We start from the raw sequence: 19,319 nt of genomic DNA on the forward strand, positions 1-19,319 counted from the left end.
TGAAAAATAAGAATTTCTCTGGGTGTAAATCTATTATGAAATACAAAGAATGCATTTTGTGAAGGATAAGTAGATCCTTGAACTTATAAAAGATAATATATATGAGTTCAATTTCAAAGCTCTTGATTGATATGATTGTCATATAGTTTTCTTGTATAGTTTTGTCCTTATGTTCTTTTTTCCAAGCCAAGAACACAGCAAAGGGGAAATGGCCACGGAAACCTAAGGAATAAATAAACAAGACTGAACAAAAATAGGGCTCACCATATACTGCAATCATTTTGGTGTCTTGCAGAATAGTGTTTCCTGCAGAAACTTGTACTGTGATTATGTTCATACCTTCTGTAGAGAAGGTAAATGTGATACTCCCTTCTAGAGTAATTAATGGCTGCAAATACATAAAAAGGAAACATGATAATCAATTAATGTATTCATTAAAAGCCAAGACAAACATGTTGCTAAAAACAAACTGGGATTGAAAATGTCCAAAGAATCATTAGGAAGATATTGCCACTGATTTATTTTTCTTACATTTTTCAATTGTATGAAAAAGCATAAATCATGAAAGGTTCTATAAACTATAAAACCTATCATCTAGAAAAGCCTCATAAAAGTACCAACATATGCAGAAAACAATGAATAAGCTCATAAAATACTAAAAGGGTAGTGATAATAAACAAATGCTTGCCTTGGGTTGTATAAAAACCAAGCCACACATTTGGGTTTACTAACCAGAATAAATCAGGATAACAAAAACAAATCAAATTAGGGCTTTATATAATGAACAAATTTTGGGGGCTTCCTGGGGGCGGAGCCTGTCGCCGAAGAGGGCTCAACGGAGCTCCTCTCAGAGATCTGGTCTGTATATCTAAATAAGATCATAGATATCACCCTTTTTTGGCTAGAAAGGGGCAGGGAGTAGCTCTGTAGCTAGGGTCTATTCGTAATTCACAGCCCTTTTCTTTTTTTTGGCTGTGGACGGAGATTAGATCCAGCGTAAGCGGAGCCTTTATCTCCAGCCAGTTCTTCTCAGCTGCTTTTTTTTTGCAGCCCTAGACAGGCGACCCCCCCCCCCCAGGACAAAGCAAAGTTGTTTGAAGCTAGGATTAATACGGGCGGGTCCCACCCCTGTGAGATTTATGTTTTTATTACTATCTTAAACACCAGCCTCATTTGTCCTAGAGGCTTCTTTGTTTAAACGGACTTCAAAATGGCGATTTCTCTCTGTTGGTGACTGATAGGGGATGTACTTAGCCGGCTTTACCTTCCTGCAGACCGCTCCTTAACAAAATAATTTTTTTTTTGAATTTTGGAAACAGAGGGGAGCGAGAGCGCTGTTTATTTGTTTATTTATAATGGCACCCAGGTCAAAATCGAAGCGTCTCTCTACGAATGTGCTTAAAGAATCTACGAATGAATTTAAAGAATCTACTATGGAATCGTTGCCCTTGTCTCCTACGCCCTCTACTGGAGAATTCTTAACACAGGAATTTTTCTTTCAAATGTTTAATGATTTTAAACAAGAAATTAAAGAATTTGTATTGGAGCTATATGGTAATTTAAAGTCTAAAATTGCCCAAATGAAGGCGAATACGTTTGTAGCCATGTCTGCCCTGACAGATTATACCGCTGAAATGGAGAATAAACTGGAAAGCTTGGAGGAGGCTAATTCTAATTTGACTACTAATATCCAAACATTACAACAAAAAATTAGAGATACTCAAGAACAGCTCGTTATGATAAACTTTAACAAGAAGGCATTTGCAATAAGAGTCAGAGGATTCCGCGAAAAGGAGCGAGAGAATCTGAAACAGACCTTTGTTGAAGCCTTCAGCCATGCGGTGGGAAGCCCGGGACTTAATTTTGATTGGCAGATTCGGAAAATCTATCGCCAGAATTCGTTGGTAGCGGAACAGCGACAGCTCCCGAGGGACATAATTATATATTTCTCCACAAAAGAATCCAGAAACGCGATCATGCTAAAGTTTTACAATAAAAACTTGCGAGTTGATGGCCAGGATTTGATTGTCTTCAAAGTAATACCATCCCAGATGTTAAAAGCAAGAAGAGACTATACTTTCTTAACTAAAGAGCTTAGAAATCATCAGATTCAATATAAATGGGAGGCCCCAGCCGGCATTACGGTCACATTTGAGAATCAAAGACTTCGTCTCAATTCTGTTTCGGAGGCTCGAGATTTCTATTACAAGACTTTGAAGGTGGGACTTCCTGATTCACTTGGAAAAGAGGAAAGACAAGCCGAAGGAGAAGGCAAGCAGCAGACCACATGGCTGCAAGATGGAGGGGGTAGCTCTCCCTCCCTCGGAGAAGCAGAAAAGCGGAGATCGAGGATTTAGACATTCTAAAATATTCATCAAAGTTGTGGATTGAATGGGGGTTTGCGACCTCTCTCTGGTAGAAAAAGCGGAATCGGATATTGGTGGGGTGATGCTGAATGTATATTTGTAAAATACATGCAGAATGATTTACGCTGTTTAAATCCTGTTAGAAGGGGAAGTTTGATGAGATTATTTCAAAATAGAAGGTAAACTGATTCTTGTTTAAAGTATTATTTGAATATGTGGAATGATCCATGCTACTTAATTTTTATTAGAAGGGAAAGCTTGGTGAGATTATTTTGAGCTAGATTGTAAACTAATGTCTGCATAAATTTGATAGTGGTAAATATCAGAGAAGCAAGGGATGAGGGTAAAATGCATGCGGAATGATTTACGTTGTTTAAATCCTATTAGAAGGGAAAGCTTGAGGGGATCATTTTAAGATAGAATGCAAACTGATTTTTGTGTAAAGTAATATTTGATCCACGCTGCTTAAATTTTACTAGAAGGGAAAGTTTGGTGAGATTATTTTGAGCTAGAGTGTAAACTGATGTCTGCACAAATTTGTATAAATTTTGACTCTTGTGTGAATTATTTTTTGAAAATAAGGTTAAGAAAGATTATTTGGAGGGACTATGGGAAATAGTGGTAAATATTAGAGAAGCAAGGGACGAGGGTAAAATGCATGCGGAATGATTTACGCTGTTTAAATCCTATTAGAAGGGAAAGTTTGATGAGTTATTTTAAGATAGAACGCAAACTGATTCTTCTATAAAGTAATATTTGAATATGTGGAATGATCCACGCTGCTTAAATTTTACTAGAAGGGAAAGTTCGGTGAGATTATTTTGAGCTAGATTGTATACTGATGTCTACACAAATTTGTATAAATGTTTATCTGAATATAAGGTTAAGGAAGATGAACTGGAGAGTCTACAGGAAGTTGGGGTAAATAACAAAGAAGCAAGAGACGAGAATAAAATGCATATAGAATGATTTACACTATTTAAACATAAATAAAGATGGGGGGCTGAGCTTAATACAAAGAGTTCTTTTTTTCTTTTTTTTCTTTTCCTTTCTTTTCTTTTTTTTTGCTTTTCCCTTATATAATTTGTATTTTCTTTCTATCTATTTTTTTTATATATTACTTTTATTTTTAATCCATACGATCATAAGATACTTTAGACAGAGGGCAGTGCCAGGTGTGGGCCCTGGGAAGTCGGGAGGATTAGGGATGGGGATTCATGGGGGGTGGGTGGGTGGGTGTTAATATAGTTTCAATAAGAAAAAGAATGCACTTGTATACGGTTGTTCCTTTTTTTTTTTCTTTCTTTATATTTTTTTTCCCTTGGTTTATTTTATTTTTTATCATATTATATTAATAAACAACAGTTGAATAAAGGAATACACCAAGGGGAGAGGTAGAGGGAAAGAAGAGGGAGGAGTAAGGAAGGAGTAAGGGGAATGTAAGGAGGGTGTGCTGGGAACAGGGGAGAAGGAAGGTTTGAGGGGAAAGGGAAGTAGGAGGGGAGTGTTAGAGGGAGGAAAGGAAAGTTGGAGGGGGAAGATGGGGTGCATGGAGGATGGAAGTGTCAGGTGGGGTTGTGAATGATGAGTTGTGTTCTCTTTTTTATTTTGTTTTATTTCTTTTCTTATAGCAAATATCCAGTATATAAGTGACTGTAAAATGGAATGTGAAAATGAATAAAATATATTTGATTCACGGATATATATATATATATATATATATATATATATATATATATATATATATATATATATATATATATATATATATATATATATATATATATATATATATATATATATATATATGTATGTATGTAACAAATTTTGAAAGGTACACGTACGCATGGATAGATTTGGTAAGACTGATATTTTCCCCTTTTTAATTCTTCCAATTTTTAATGTATAATAGCATGTGAATCAACCGTTGACTTACCTTCTATGTGTGCCGTGAGGGGAATCCAATCATGGGTTAACTTTGTCCATTAGCCTAGAGACTGAGTATGTAAATTTTGACCATGCCTCCTCTGACTGGACCAAGTCAGTTTTGCACAAAGTCAGCCGTCAAAAGATGTATGTCAATGTCACTCATGGCCATAGTCAGAGCAGGTATGCAAGTCACGTCCAGAAAAGTCCAGTCAGGGAAGAAAGGCAAATTAATCATAGAGTCAGAGTCAAGAGGAAGCCCTGGCCAGCCGAAACTGCGGGCGGGTTTGGATTCCCCTCGCAGCACACATAGAAGGACCGTTCAGGTAAGTCAACGGTCGTTCTCCTGTGTGCTGCTTGGGGAATCCAATCATGGGACATGCCAAAGCAATTAAGTCCCAGGACGGGAGCTAGGCTGGTCAGGATCCTCTGCAGAAGAGAGAACCCTTTGCAACACTCTCCGCCCAAAGGAGGCCTCAGCTGAGGCATACACATCAACTTTGTAGTGTCTAATAAATGGCGAAGGCGATGACCACGTAGCCGCCCTGCAAATCTCTTCCACCGAAGCTTGAATAGCCCAGGCCGCTGTGGTAGCTGCACTCCTGATAGAATGAGGAGTAATACGTCTGGGAACCGGTCGGGAATGGCTGTCATATGTCAGCGCGATGCACGCCTTCAACCAACGGCCGATAGTATGTGACACCTTCTGTCCCATGGACGACGGCTGGAAGGAAACAAACAGTGCCTCCAATCTTCTGAACGATGCTGTACGCTTCACATAACGTCGGAGAGTCCTACGAACATCCAAATGATGCCACTGGCGTTCCTGAGGATGGGAAGGCTGCGGGCAAAAGTCTGGGAGGATGAGTTCCTGAGCCCTGTGGAACACCGTATTGACCTTCGGAAGGAAGGCCGGGTCCAAACGAAGCATCTGTTAGGATGGAAAATGCAGAGATCCCCATGAACAGAGAGGGCTGCCAACTCCGACACCCTCCTGGCCGATGTAATGGCCACCAGGAACACCGTCTTAAGAGTCAGCAACCAAATGCTGATGGAGTGGATGGGCTCGAATGGGGCAGATGTGAGTGCCCTGAGCACCAAGGTTAAATCCCAGGTAGGGTAACGGTGCACAGTCGGAGGCCGTAGATTAGCTGCACCTTTCAGGAAGGACTTGACCCGTGAGTGCTGGGACAAGGAGCGGCCCTGACCGCCCCCAATCACCGTGGACAATGCCGTGGCCTGTCGGCGAAGCGTGTTGGGCGCCAGTCCCTTATCAAGTCCCGATTGCAAAAAGTCTAAAACTTGAGGTACTGAAGCCTTGATGGGATCGGTCCCGGTGCGACAGCACCACCTACAGAATGCCTGCCAGGTGGCCTCAAAAATACGAGTAGTAGATGGTCGTCGGGCCGCCTGGATAGTGTCAATAACTTTACTCAAGTAGTGGAGGGCGGTCAGAATAGCCCGCTCACGTGCCACATGGCTAACTGCAGGAGCTGGGAGTTCGGGTGGATGAGAGCCCCCTGGTTGACCTGGATCTGGTTGTCTGGAATCCTTCACAGGCGGGATACCGACAGGTGCACGAGGTCTGCGTACCAGGGTTGTCTGGACCACATTGGAGCCACTAGCAGCACTTCCGCCTGTTCTGTCAAGATCTTCTAGATGACCGACGGAAGGATCGGGAGAGGGGGAAAGGTGTAGAGGAGGCCGGCCGGCCATGGACTGTGTAGAGCATCCACCCTCTTCACCCCGGGAGCCTGGTACCTGGTGTAAAAGCACGGGAGCTGCGTGTTGTGTGGCTGCGCAAACAGATCCACCTCGGGGAGGCCGAACCGGCGAGAGAGTTCCCGGAACATGTCGGGGTGGAGTTGCCACTACGGTTGGTCCACGGTGGCTCTGCTCAGCCAGTCCGCCTGTGTATTGGCCACACCCGAGATGTGCTCTGCTCGGATCGACAATAAGGAGGTCTCCGCCCAGCGATGTAACTTCTCCGCCTCCAACATCAGGGCCTTGGAGTGGGTGCCCCCCTGGCGGTTGACATGGGCCTTGGAGGCAACGTTGTCGGTTAAGACCAACACATGGTTGTGTGATACAATGTCCCGAAACTCCAGGAGGGCTAGGGGGATGGCGCGGAGCTCCAGCCAATTTATGCTGTTTGACAGCTCCTGACTCGACCAGCGTCCCTGAGCCACCCGGTCCAGGGCATGGGCCCCCCATCCAAACAGGCTGGCATCAGTCATAATTTGGATGCGGTCCAGTTCCCTGAAGGGGCACCCTTGGAGGAGCTTGGAGGACGTCCACCAATGAAGGGATCTGAGTGGCTTGTGTGGGAGTCGAACCTTGGTCTGGGAGTGGCTGGTGTGCGCCCTCTGGAAGGGAAGCAGGAACCATTGAAGTGGGCGTCATGGAATCTGGCCCAGGGAACCATGTTGATACAAGATATCATCTTCCCCAACAGTTTGGACAGCATGGCCAATGGCAAGAAGCTCTGGGATAGTACTTGATTTGCCAGGCGCTGGATGCTCTGTCCCTCTCTGGAGACAGGGAGACTTCGCACGTCACTGAATTGATGATGGTCCCCAAGTGGAGCAGCGATGTGGTTGGCTGCAAGTGGCTCTTGGGGAGGTTGAGGACGAAACCGTGACTGCGCAGCGAGTCCATCGTGACCTGCAGATCGTGTAGGGCCTGGTGCTGAGACAGAGACAGCACCAAGATGTCGTCCAAATAACAATTCACTCATATTGGGACCGAGCGAAGCGAAGCCACCATGACTGCCAGCAGTTTGGTGAACGTGTGTGGGGCCGACGACAGGCCAAAAGGTAAGGCACGGTATTGAAAGTGATGGCCATTGAACTGGAAGCGTAGGAACTTCCAATGTGCCAGATGGATGGGCACATGGAGGTACACCTCTTTGATATCGACTGATGTCATCATGTCGCCTTGGCGGATGGAGGCCAATATACTTTTGAGAGATTGCATTTTGAATTTTTGGTACTTGTACCGATTGAGCCTTCTCAAATCTAGGATGACCCGCCATCCCCCTGAGTTCTTGGGCACAAGGAACAAGATGGAGTAAAATCCTAGCCCTTCCTGACCCCTTGGTATCAGCTCTACAGCCCTGATGGTGAGAAGGTGCTGAATTTCGGCATCCATGAGGCGCCGCTTTGTTGGACACCTGGGTTCGGGACACTTGATGAATCGCCTTGGGGGAATGACGAGAAATTCTAGAGTGAGGCCCAGCCTCACGACCTGAAGGGCCCAGGTGTCAGACGTGGTCTCCGCCCACTGATGAGTGAAGGCCAGGAGACGCCCTCCAATGGCTTCCTCCCCTTGTGAGTCACCGGTACCTCCGAAAGGACCAGTTTCCACCTCCACGAAATGGCCTCCTAGCCTGAGGCTGTGTCTGGTTCTGCTGGTGACCCCTATCTCTAGCCCCCGTGCGATCCTGACCACGATCCTGGGCCTGGGAAAAACCCCTGTTGTAGTGTGGAACATAGGGAGCAGGGGCGAATCCGGAGTCCCCAGCCCGAAAGGGCTGTCGCCTATTATAAGGCTGTTGCCTCCTATTGGCACGGCCCGCAGTGGAAGGGAGGACCTTATGCTTGTCTCTAGTCTCAATGAGGATGGGGTCTAGAACAGACCCGAACAGAGCCCCACCTTTAAAGGGTGTGGACGCAAGGCGCCACTTGGATTTGACATCCACTTGCCAATGGCGAAGCCACAGCAAACGCCGGGAAGCCACGTTAGAGACTACAGCCCATGAGGCGAATTAGGCAGCACTAAGAGTGGCATCCTCAGAAAATTCCAAGGCTGCCATCAATTTAGTAATATCTTGTTGAAGGCGCATTTCCTCTGGGGCAAGCCTACCCTGCAATTGCTTAAGCCACACTAAAGAAGTCCTATTAAAGAAGGCCGCAGCAGTAGCTGAGCGCAGAGCCCAGGCCGCAGCCTGATGGGTCTTACGAATGACTGTCTCAGCCTTACGGTCCTCCGCCTTCAAACCCTCTGAAATTACTGATGGGATCAATGCCGGAGAGGCAAGGGCCACAATAGGGGTATCTATGGTGGGAAACTGAAGGAGGCCTTCCAACTCAGGAGTAGAAGTGTACAATTTCCTATCCCCAGTGTTGGGTGGGGTAACCACGGTCGGTTGATCCCACTGCTTTTGAATCAGATCCAGAAAAAGCTTGGGTGAAGGAATAACATCCTGCAAAGCTACCTGTTCAGCAAAGAGGCGCTCAGTTGCATCCAACCCCACTGCTGTGCTCTCCTTAGAAGCAGCCTCCCCCATGTGGGTAGTGGTTTTAACCTTGTAAAGCAAGGACTTAAATAGAGAATGCCGGAATAGGCCAGGGCAGTAGGCTGGTCCAGAGGCAACCCCCCATCATCGGAGAACTCCCTGTCTATAACCTCACCCTCCTCCACTAAGGCTGACTCCACACTATAGGTTGAGTGAATCAGAGAAGGAGGGTCTGTTTGCAGAATAGACGAATCTCCTTGCACAGGTTGGGGATCAGGCCCAGACTGGGCCACAGAGGCCCTAGGCACCTGGGTCCTACGAAGCAACTCTGCATCTACACCTCTAGAAATAGCTGCAGATAATAATTGATAAAAATCAGGGGGAAGGCCCAAATCCTGCCTTCCAAAGGCCTGAGGCCTGCAGCTGTAGGGGTGAAGGTAGCCAAAGGCCCTGCATGTGGGGGTGATTGAATCGAAGCCACACTAACTTCTGAAGTGACTGGGGGGGGGATTGGGGCTCCAAACCCCTTTCCCAGGAAGTGGTGCCTGGGGCAGGTGGATATCAGGGGACCAACCCTGTTCAGAGATGCACACCAGAGAAGCACGCTGTGGAACCAGCACCGGTGGTGAGCAGCTAGGCGCCCCCGAAGTTTTGGATGTTGCCTTAGCCTTGTCCTTGCGTTTATGCAACTTGTCCCGAACGGCAGAAGAGGCCTGGGGCCTATGGCTGGAAGCCCTAGTAGTGGCCCTGCCAGGCCTTGGGCTAGTCCCTCCCTTGCCAGGGGAACGGGGCTCACAAATGGGCTCAATATTACCCTTTGAAACAGACTTATCTGCCATGGCCATAATAGAATTGAAAAGGCTCAAGTCCAGATAGCAATGAGAAGCGATTCACTCCACTGCACAAGGCGCCACGTGAAGGCAGAAGCTACGCTGAGGCGACCTCCTCACTGAGTCAGCAGCCACAAGTGAGGGAAAAGGGAGGACCATCGGAATGACGCTGTCGCCTGGGCACGAATGTGAACGCCACGCCTCTCCCATCCGTTCCTGCGCATGCGCAGAGCCTCAGACCAACATGGCGGCCGCTGCAGAAGGTGTGAATTTCAAACCGCCAACGCAGCAAACAGGCACCAAAAGCCAGTAAGTTCGCAAGCCCTTCTTGGCTGCAGCGTCGCCCAAGGGGAAAAACTCCCTGCGGCAAGGGACAGCAGGTCTGGGAATGGCCGCGCCACACAGGCGGGTCGCTCCCGACATGATAATGGTGCCGGGCAACGCACCGGCCCAGAACAGTAAATAAGGACAGTCTTCAATCCGCGTGCGCGAACGCTACTGCTGCGAGTCGGCTTGCCGAGCCAGAAGGTCTCGCAGCCCCCGCTCCCAGGCAGGAAATTGAAGGCAAGAGGGTTTGGGCTGGCAGCGAACTGCCGCCTCCACCTCTGATCACAATAAATCAGTTGAAAAACCTCATTATTGACTGCAGAATCCAAGAAAAAGGTGATAATTTTGTCTACTAGCCAAGAGAAAATTGAGATGCGTCTCGTTAAGCTGGACTGAGTAAAGAAACTGACTTGGTCCAGTCAGAGGAGGCGTGGTCAAAATTTACATACTCAGTCTCTAGGCTAATGGACAAAGTTAACCCATGATTGGATTCCCCAAGCAGCACACAGGAGAATTGAATATTCCCATACAATTTGTATGTTTTAATGAACCCAAAGTAAACAAAATATGAAGTAAAAAGTTAAACTCATGTATTCCTTTTGTGCATCCGACCAATTCAAAATAAGAAACTTGTTAATACGGAAGGTGCACATTAGAACTTCCATTCTATTTTATTTTTTTTGTAAAATTGTTAATAAGGCCACTGAAAAATTGACTCATTAAAGGAAGACCCTTCTAACTTTTCAGTTTGGGTTAAACAGTGTTGAACAGTGGTGTTAAGCAGTAAAGTTTCCTTTCATTAGAGTGGTATCATATATTTAATTGTTACATAGCATTATTCTTAGCACAAGCTTGAAAATTATCTGTCTGCGGGTTTTCAAAGAAAAAGAAAGGATCATAAAGATTAAACAGGGAAAAGGTCAGGCTACCAAAAGGAGAAATAGAAAAGTAGTGGGGGGGGATGAAGAACTAAAGAACCACATAACAATAACAATAAATGAAGGATTCTTTTCACAGAATTCTTGGTACTAAGAACTTTGTTGTCATATTTGTAAATAAATCAGTAACAACTTGTACCATATCTATGATCTCATAATGTTATCAAATGTGTGAATAAATTACCACTGAAGGCAATCACGTTGTTTTCTAAAATAACGATAGAACATATGAACCATTATAGAAAAAGTACAGCATTGTTCCATGTAAGTATTGTGGAAGAAATTAGTCACCCATTGTACATGTAGTTTTTGACTTATGACTAATCATTTAATGACCATTCAGAAAGGATATTTTACAAGAGGCAAAGCACTTCCGACCATTCATGTGTTCTCAATGGAACATCCTTAATATAACTTGTGGTTAAAGTCCACTCTCTAATTATTTTTAAATGTCACAGTACAGCAGCTCACAACCCAAATTCATTAGAAAGAAGAAATCAGTGATAGGTAGCAAATTAAATATTGTCCATAGGCTATGCCTATGGGTGATTAATAATGCAAATGTAGCACTTTAATGCAGTGTTTCCCAGTCTTGATACTTCCAGGTGTATGTATTCAACTCTGAGAATTCTTGTTAACGGTCATGTTGGCTGTAGAGTTCTGGAATTTGAAGTCTACACACTGGGGAAATTGCCATGGTTCATAAATAATGGTTTAATATAACAGAAGTTGATTTGGGGAATCTATAATTCCAGGCTTGGAAGGTTATTTTTGTTTTTAAGTAAAGATGGTAACTATGGACATTCAATCAAAAGTCTACCCCTTTCTGGGTTATAAAGACAACCCTGAGTATAAAAAGAGTAGAAAATGGTATACTTTCAAACTCTAAATAACAGACATATGTATAAATGTGCTTGAAGCGGAACAACTACATTATTTTAAGCTACATTTTGCATAATGGGGAAAAACATTTTTTTGGTATTAAGCGAGTTAATTAAAAAAAGCTGATTTGTATCATAAAAGTGCTGAGAATTGCTATCTGTGATTTTCAGGGCCCTGTAATCTGTTTCTTTAGTCAATTCTCCCCCATTCATAATGTGGCCATAACATTAATTAGCCATTGACTTTACTGTATAAAATACAGACCTCAGTATTGTTTCCAAACCACCAAATATATGTTAAGGTTCCAACTTGACTGGGCCATAATATTGCTGTGGCATTAACTTCTTTGTTCTTTGTTGTTACAAATGGAAGCGACAAATGGACATGCTCTAAAGGACCTAGAAATGAGGAAGAAATAAGAAAAAACGTTTTCATAAAAACATTGTCAGATTTTAAATTTTATGTTCTGCAATTTCAGTAGGACTGTAGGCTGCTTCATTTACAAACTAATGTCAGCATTATTGCAATCTGCAGAAGATAAGAGCAGTCTCACTACAGGTTGTTCATTCACACAGAGGTGGAAGGGAAGAGAAGGGGAAACATAAAAGGAGATAGACATTGTCTAAATTCTACAAGAATCCTAACTTATGATTCCCAGAAGAATAGCTATATCATTTCAGAAAAAAGGGAATATTTTCTATTTGAAATATAGATGTTACATGTTCCCATTGAGCCGAGGTGGCGCAGTGGTTAAATGCAGCACTGCAGGCTACTTCAGCTGATTGCAGTTCTGCAGTTCGGCGGTTCAAATCTCACCGGCTCAAAGGTTGACTCAGCCTTCCATCCTTCCGAGGTGGGTAAAATGAGGACCCGGATTGTTGGGGGCAATATGCTGACTCTGTAAACCGCTTAGAGAGGGCTGAAAGCCCTATGAAGCGGTATATAAGTCTAACTGCTATTGCTATTGCTATTGTAGAAGGAATTTGAATAATAAGTTAAAGTAATCAAAGAGTTGTTTCAAAGACCTGTAAACAAATTCTGAAAATCCTTGCTACCAAGTACTACTTCAGAGTAATATTGCTGGATTATGTATATGCTATTGATAAAAATAGTATGACTTAATATGTTTCGTGATAATTATTAATGCATCATTTTGCTCACATTCAAATAAAGCAGTGTATAACTTGTGTTGAATTTTATATTTACCAACAAAGAAATAAAGGGAGACTTTATCTGAAAGTGGAAGCAGTATGTTCCGTCCCATATTTGAGTAGATCAGGTGGCCCTGATACCCCAGTCTCACTGGAAAAAACACTCAGTGTACACCCTATATGCAAACTTCCAAAGTTTGAAATCAATTTCCAGGAAAGAGCTGGAATTCCATAGAATAATGTGTATATATACATAAGAATGATGTCACTGAATGAAAGCGTTCTGTTTCTTAGCTGTCAACGTGCATAAAAACATTACATAGGATCTTCATATATAAAAATAGATAAATTTCTCCTCCTTTCGCCCAAGGTGGATGGGAAGTCATGTAAAATCTCATGTATTAGGACATGACATATGTACTGTAACATCTATATTTCTCTGGTGTGATAACTTATGAAAAGCGATATAGACTGTACATACAAGTGCTGATTCAAAATGTATGTATGTATGTATGTATGTATGTATGTATGTATGTATGTATGTATGTATGTATGTATGTATTCATTCTTCATTAAAGGATCTGCTGTTTCTGATATTGGTTTGGGGGGAAAATTCACCGAAGCAGGTAGTTCTGATTAACTATTACAAGATAAAAAGACAGATTTAAAAATGCAGTTTTGGAACAGCAGATGGTGTTGTACTACTATTTACATGAATAGTTAGCAATGTTTCAGTATCTAACAAAAGTTTGAAAATTATTTGTGCTGTTTAAATTAAAAAGGGTTGCATTCAGAAGTATTAATTAGTTCCATGAAGCCTATATGCTGGTGACTCTATGTTCTAAACTGGTGGTTATTAAGGGATTGTGCAGATACCAATAGGAATGGAGCTATTTGGAACTGGTTATTTCTGAGGCAAAGATACAATTTACAGGTTGCTTTCTAAAATGCACTTTGTGTACACACTCTGTTGTGTAACAGAGTCTAGGGGCTTTATTGGGGAAGGGGTGGGGGTAATTATATTATTCAAGACTTGGAAAAAGTAATTGAATCAAATAATTTAAAAACTATTGTTGTAGAAATTCAATTGAAAAGTATGAGAACTGTGCTATGTAGAAGAAAGGTGTATTTCCCTAAAAAATTAAATATTAGGTGATATGAAAATACTTCATCTGTCACTAGAGGAAACATTGGTGTGATTAGTTGAAGTATCCCTGTAAAGTATGCTCATTCATTATAGATTTCCCACAGTTGAATGGCATTGCATACCACAATAATTCTTTTGAAGTTGTTATTCTATTTCATATCTCATTAACCTTTCATTAGTTGCTTTCTAAAATGGATGTTTCACTGTTCTAATAACTTTAAAGCAAAGATTAGTAGTGTGATAGATTTGTATTCTCCATCACTGGAATTTTCTTTCTGTCCTTAAAAACGAACAACACTCATGAGGAGTCAGTGGGATGTAAGTGTTAAAGAACTAGATTAAGCATTTAATCTGTCACTAAAATATGACATGGAGAAAGAACAAGTAAAAATTATATGATAAAGTAGATAAAAAAATCTTTAAAAGCATAATAAGTATAAAATTATGAGAGGAATTATGTAGAAAATAATAAATGAAACAAAATTATTAACAATGCTTATGAGGAAAATTGGTATAAAATCCTTAATTTATGTAATAGATCCATTTATAATTAAATAGATAAAGCATGTAACAAAAAAGGGGTAAATGTCAGTATAAAGAAGCAACTTTGTATTACATGCAGTGGTTATGTAAAAAAAGACACCTCATAAGTATTGGAAATAAATATATAACATTAAACAAATAACGAAAGAGAATGTTGCCTATGGTACCAGAGGGGAAGCAAAACTTGGAGAATATGCAACAGTATCAAAACTGATTTATCTATCTGCCTGCCTACCTACCTACCTACCTACCTACCTACCTACCTACTACCTACCTACCTACCTACCTACCTATCATATGTCTAAAATTTCCAGTAGAAAAGATTGTAGTCTAGTGAGGAAACCCAGGTTCTAGTACTTTTTTAGGCATGGATATGCCAGAATGACTTTGTCCCAAGAAGGAGAATGGGAAATCAAGACAAATCTATCTACTGTGCTGACCAGCCTTTTAGGTGTTCATTCTATAGCGAATTAATTCAAGATGAATAACACATATGAAATCATTTAAATGGCCCAAACTGGAAAAAAAAACCTTGGTATTGTTAAATGAGATCTCCTAAGATACAAGGCGAGAATATTGAAATCTCACAGGGTTCTATACCCTCACATGAAATTTCAGTCCTTATCTGAGATTGCATGAGATCCTGGACATTAGATCATCAATAACCTATTAGACTGTAGTAATTTTAAATTTAGTTTTAGTTTGGTTTCACTGCATGATGATACATCATGGTATCACACAAATATAGAATTAGTTCTCTGTGTAAAATACAGAATAAACTCACTTTCCTATGCCAGAATAAAAACTTCTAAGGAGTTCTACCGCTACACACACTGTTTATAAATTTAATCCTTGAAACATTGAAGAGAACATCACATCCTATGCAGTTTAAGATCTGACAAGGAATGTAATAAATTATATGATGTTGAAACACACAGAGCAATTACATGGCTGCAATCCGTTACCAGATTGGAATGACACAGACAATGACATTTCTGCTTCAGGTCATGGCCTGCATAAACAAAAAGGTTTTCCATCAAGTAGCCTTGTTAACTTGCATATAAAGTGTGACACGATGGCAAAATCTTTCTTAGCAAACAGCAGCAGATTGCTTGGCTGTGTGTTACTGTGGTTAGGTTATTTGGGATATTATCCTATCTCTCCACTTATGATTAATTTTGGGGTGTAAGCAACTAGCTTATATGCATAAAGTGGAAATGAAATTTTAAGAAGTTCAATTTTGAAGTTACATAATTAACTTTTCTAAAATTTCACCAACGACTTTCTGAGACTTTTCTATCATATTTTTCCAAAGTTCAAGTCAGATTTTGAAGAAGCAAAAAACAGGGGTATTGACACTTTTGAACTTTAGTGTTTAACAATACAAGCAAGAATAATATCATAGACAACAAAAACAAACAAATAAATGGATCATCAACCAAATCAGTTCAGAGTTCTAACTTGAAATTATCTGGCTTTAGACAAATTACAAAGACTTAGATCTCTGGAAAAGACTGAGAAAAGTGAAATAAAGGTGGATGAACTCAATTACAGTAGTAATGTATATACCACTGGAAGACCAGGTTAAGGATAGATCATCGTGAGGGAAAAAAATCTATGCAGTTGCTAGGAGTTGAAAACAACTTGATGGCACATAATAATTAAACAAATAAATCTCAAAAATTAACTCTGAAAAACTTGCTATTTGATCTTTTATGTTTAAATTTAAAGCAATTATATGGCATCTTATTTTATTCTATTTAATTAAACTGCTTTGTCCATTATAAACAGTTGCATATTTTATAAATTCATCAATACCCATAAATTTCATTTTCTCTTTCTTTTGAAGCAATATTGGAAACAAAAGTAAAACAAATTATTCAGTCCCATAAAGGGGTACGGGATCTACACATTTTATATCCAAATCCCAGTAGCAAGCAACATTCCCAGGGAAACAATAATCATATTCCTAAGAGTGGTGAATTCATCAGGTATCATGGTAAAATATCTAGCCAGAATGGTCTTGGACAAATGTCTTGGACAAATGTCCTAGTACTCCAGGCTTGAAAGGCTGGCAGAGCCTTTCAAGTAACCAGATGGTCTAGATCTCTTCCAGGTTTAAAACAATTCAATTTTAATAGAAATAAAAACAATAAGTTAAATGAAGTTATAGAAAGAAAAGTATGATAAAACTAAAACAAAGTTTTTAAAAATCCAAGCCTAAGTTTAAACGTAAGATCTTTTTGAACTTAAGGCATTAGCCAAATTACTTTCTATTCTTTTACACTGGCCCTGGGTTATGAAACAAGGCTTCAAGCATGATACAAATTCATGAAAAATTATACTTCTGAAGTTACATGAATCACTAAATCAGACCATCATAAATCATAGCCTAAAGCAATTCCTATTTGTTTTCTGGTTCTTTTCCCTTTCCACCCACTTTTCTAATTCTCGATTCATCTCTAAAATATGTTTGCATCAAATAAAACCTAACACCTGTACCATCAACAATATTTATCAAAAGCAGAACATCTAAATTGACATCAATTTATCTTTAAGGTATTGTTATACCAACAGTAATTACATACAATTTACATGCAAATACAAGACTGCAGTGTCAGTCCCCAGGCTGTTTCTGATCTGCGCAGTTACATGGAAGATGCCAACATTTTGATAGATGTGCCTGATTCCTTCTTCTGTTGAGCTCAGATTGGCATATGACACAGCACTACCATCTCCAAAATCCACGCGGATTATTGATCTTTGAATGTCACCCTAAATAGGAGAGCAGGAAGGAAACCAGAGATTAATGAAAATGCTGCAAAATTAGAGACAATTGAATGAATGCTCACCCTTCTTGTCTATTAATTGTCCTGGATGGATAGGCTGCTTTAGTTCAGAATTCAGAATTCAAACCTTTATTATCAGAGTACAACATGTGTACAATGAGATTGGCTGAGTCTCCTTTCGTGCATCCCCCCAACACCCAAACATAATACAACTCACAGTGAAAGACAGAAAATCCCTAGCCCAGTGAATCCTACTAGCAAAGTTACAAATGTCTTCAGTTTGGAAGTAGAAAACTTTGTTTCCAGGATCTAGTGAAATCCCTAAAGCTAAAGAAAGACTAAAATATTTAAAGGCAGAGAACACAGTACAGTGGAGAGAAAGCATTCTTATTATTTCAGTATAGGGACTTTCCTTTTAAATTTCATTTAAAGAAGTTAATTTTGGTCGGTGGCCAGACTTCTGTTAACAAAACATGGGAATAAATTAAGATAAAATAATTAAAATAAAATGGAATCAAAAATAAATTGAATACAGCCTGGACAAATGAAACTTTCCTACTTCTTGGAACAGTGAGACTCTTAACACAAAGGCCTTAGTGAAAAGACCCCCATAAATAAAGCTAGAAATATATAAACAACAAGAGGATTAACTATTATTGTTATTCTTAAACCTGAAGGAAGTTTAATCAACTCAAACTGTACTTAATGAGGTCCTACTGAAACTTGCTAGCTATTAAACAAAACTTGATGACAGAGCATCATTATGTTCAGCTAAAACATAACTGAAATAAAGAAAGGAGTACAGCCTGGAAAATGAAAGTGAGGTAAGAAAGGTGATCAAAAAAGCAACATTGAAATCTGATTCAAGGTATCTTTCATTTGTTATATTCTACAAATACACACACATACACACACACAAACAAACACACACACACACAAATATATCCAGGATCCATTAGAGTTGTGGAGCCAATGCATTTAAATAAATACAAAAATTTTTTAAAAGTCCATCTCTTACTGAGAAATTTCATATAAGGCAATGTGCATATGGGCCTGCATGCGCATGTACTCTATGACAGAGATAGAGACATTTTTATGCTGTAATATCGTTATAAATATTTGAATATGATCATTCTATTCGTCCTTTACAAATAGCACAGTTCTCTGTGTGTTTAACTGGAAGCAATTCTCAATTTTATTCTAGGTTAAATATGCAAAGAACTGTATCGCTATTTTATGCAAGCTTCTTATGCAGAAAGAAATAATGAAAGCTCTCTCTCTAAAGAAAACACTTTATCTGGCATGAATAGCAATAGCAATAGCAATAGCAGTAGACTTATATACCGCTTCATAGGCCTTTCAGGCCTCTCTAAGCGGTTTACAGAGAGTCAGCATATTGCCCCCAACAATCTGGGTCCTCATTTTACCCACCTCGGAAGGATGGAAGGCTGAGTCAACCCTGAGCCGGTGAGATTTGAACCGCTGACCTGCTGATCTAGCAGTAGCCTGCAGTGCTGCATTTAACCACTGTGCCACCTTGGCTCTTATTCCTCAACTTCCTCAACAGGAAGTTGATATTTATGCATGCCTTTGAAAGGTCATTTTAGTGCTTAAAATTGGCACATTAAAATCTGGTGCAAAGATTAAAACCAAAAAATAATTTTGGCATTGAAATAGTATCAAAATGTACAAAATTACTTTTGTTGCTTTATGTATATGCAAATTTAATTTGAAAAGCCATGAGAGTAGAAGATACATGCATTTTTATCTTCCAGTGTGTGTGTGTGTTTGTGTGTGTGTGTGCGTGCATGTTAAGGTGACCAGATTTTCAGATTGGTAAAGAGGGACACCTTTGACCGGGGGGGGGGGGGGGGGGTTTGATTAAAAATTTTATACGGAGCCACAAAAATTTTCATACAACGCAAAAATAGTATTGTAATATTTTTTTTATTTCAACATAACTACAATTTACAAATATAAATTGTAATTGTTGCCAAACATCAAAATTTTGATCACGTGACCATGAGGATGCTGCAATGGTCTCTAAGTGTGAAAATGGTCACTAAGTGTGAAAAATGGTCATCAGTCACTTTTTTCAATGCCATTGTAACTTTGGTCACTATACCACATTTCTGGCCACAGTTCTTAAGTGAATAACTGCAGCTGATAAGTTAGTAACATAA

The 19,319-nt window shown here is 40.6% G+C and overlaps 1 protein-coding gene across 1 annotated transcript in view; it reads right to left on the reverse strand.

Moving 5' to 3' along the window:
- LOC148043642 (VPS10 domain-containing receptor SorCS1-like) overlaps positions 1-19,319 on the reverse strand; it is a 596,751-nt gene that overhangs the window by 24,901 nt on the left and 552,531 nt on the right. Inside the window, exons 19-21 of the mRNA XM_087726087.1 lie at positions 16,936-17,122; positions 11,771-11,904; positions 265-388 (exon numbers count right to left, since the gene is read on the reverse strand). Of these exons, the coding sequence (XP_087582213.1) occupies positions 265-388; positions 11,771-11,904; positions 16,936-17,122 (445 nt within the window). The remainder of the gene's footprint in view (positions 1-264; positions 389-11,770; positions 11,905-16,935; positions 17,123-19,319) is intronic.

The sequence above is a fragment of the Thamnophis sirtalis genome, unplaced genomic scaffold (assembly GCF_051295495.1).
Source record: "Thamnophis sirtalis isolate CommonGarterSnake01/CBP01778 unplaced genomic scaffold, rThaSir2_p1.2 scaffold_11, whole genome shotgun sequence".
Taxonomy (NCBI): domain Eukaryota; kingdom Metazoa; phylum Chordata; class Lepidosauria; order Squamata; family Natricidae; genus Thamnophis; species Thamnophis sirtalis.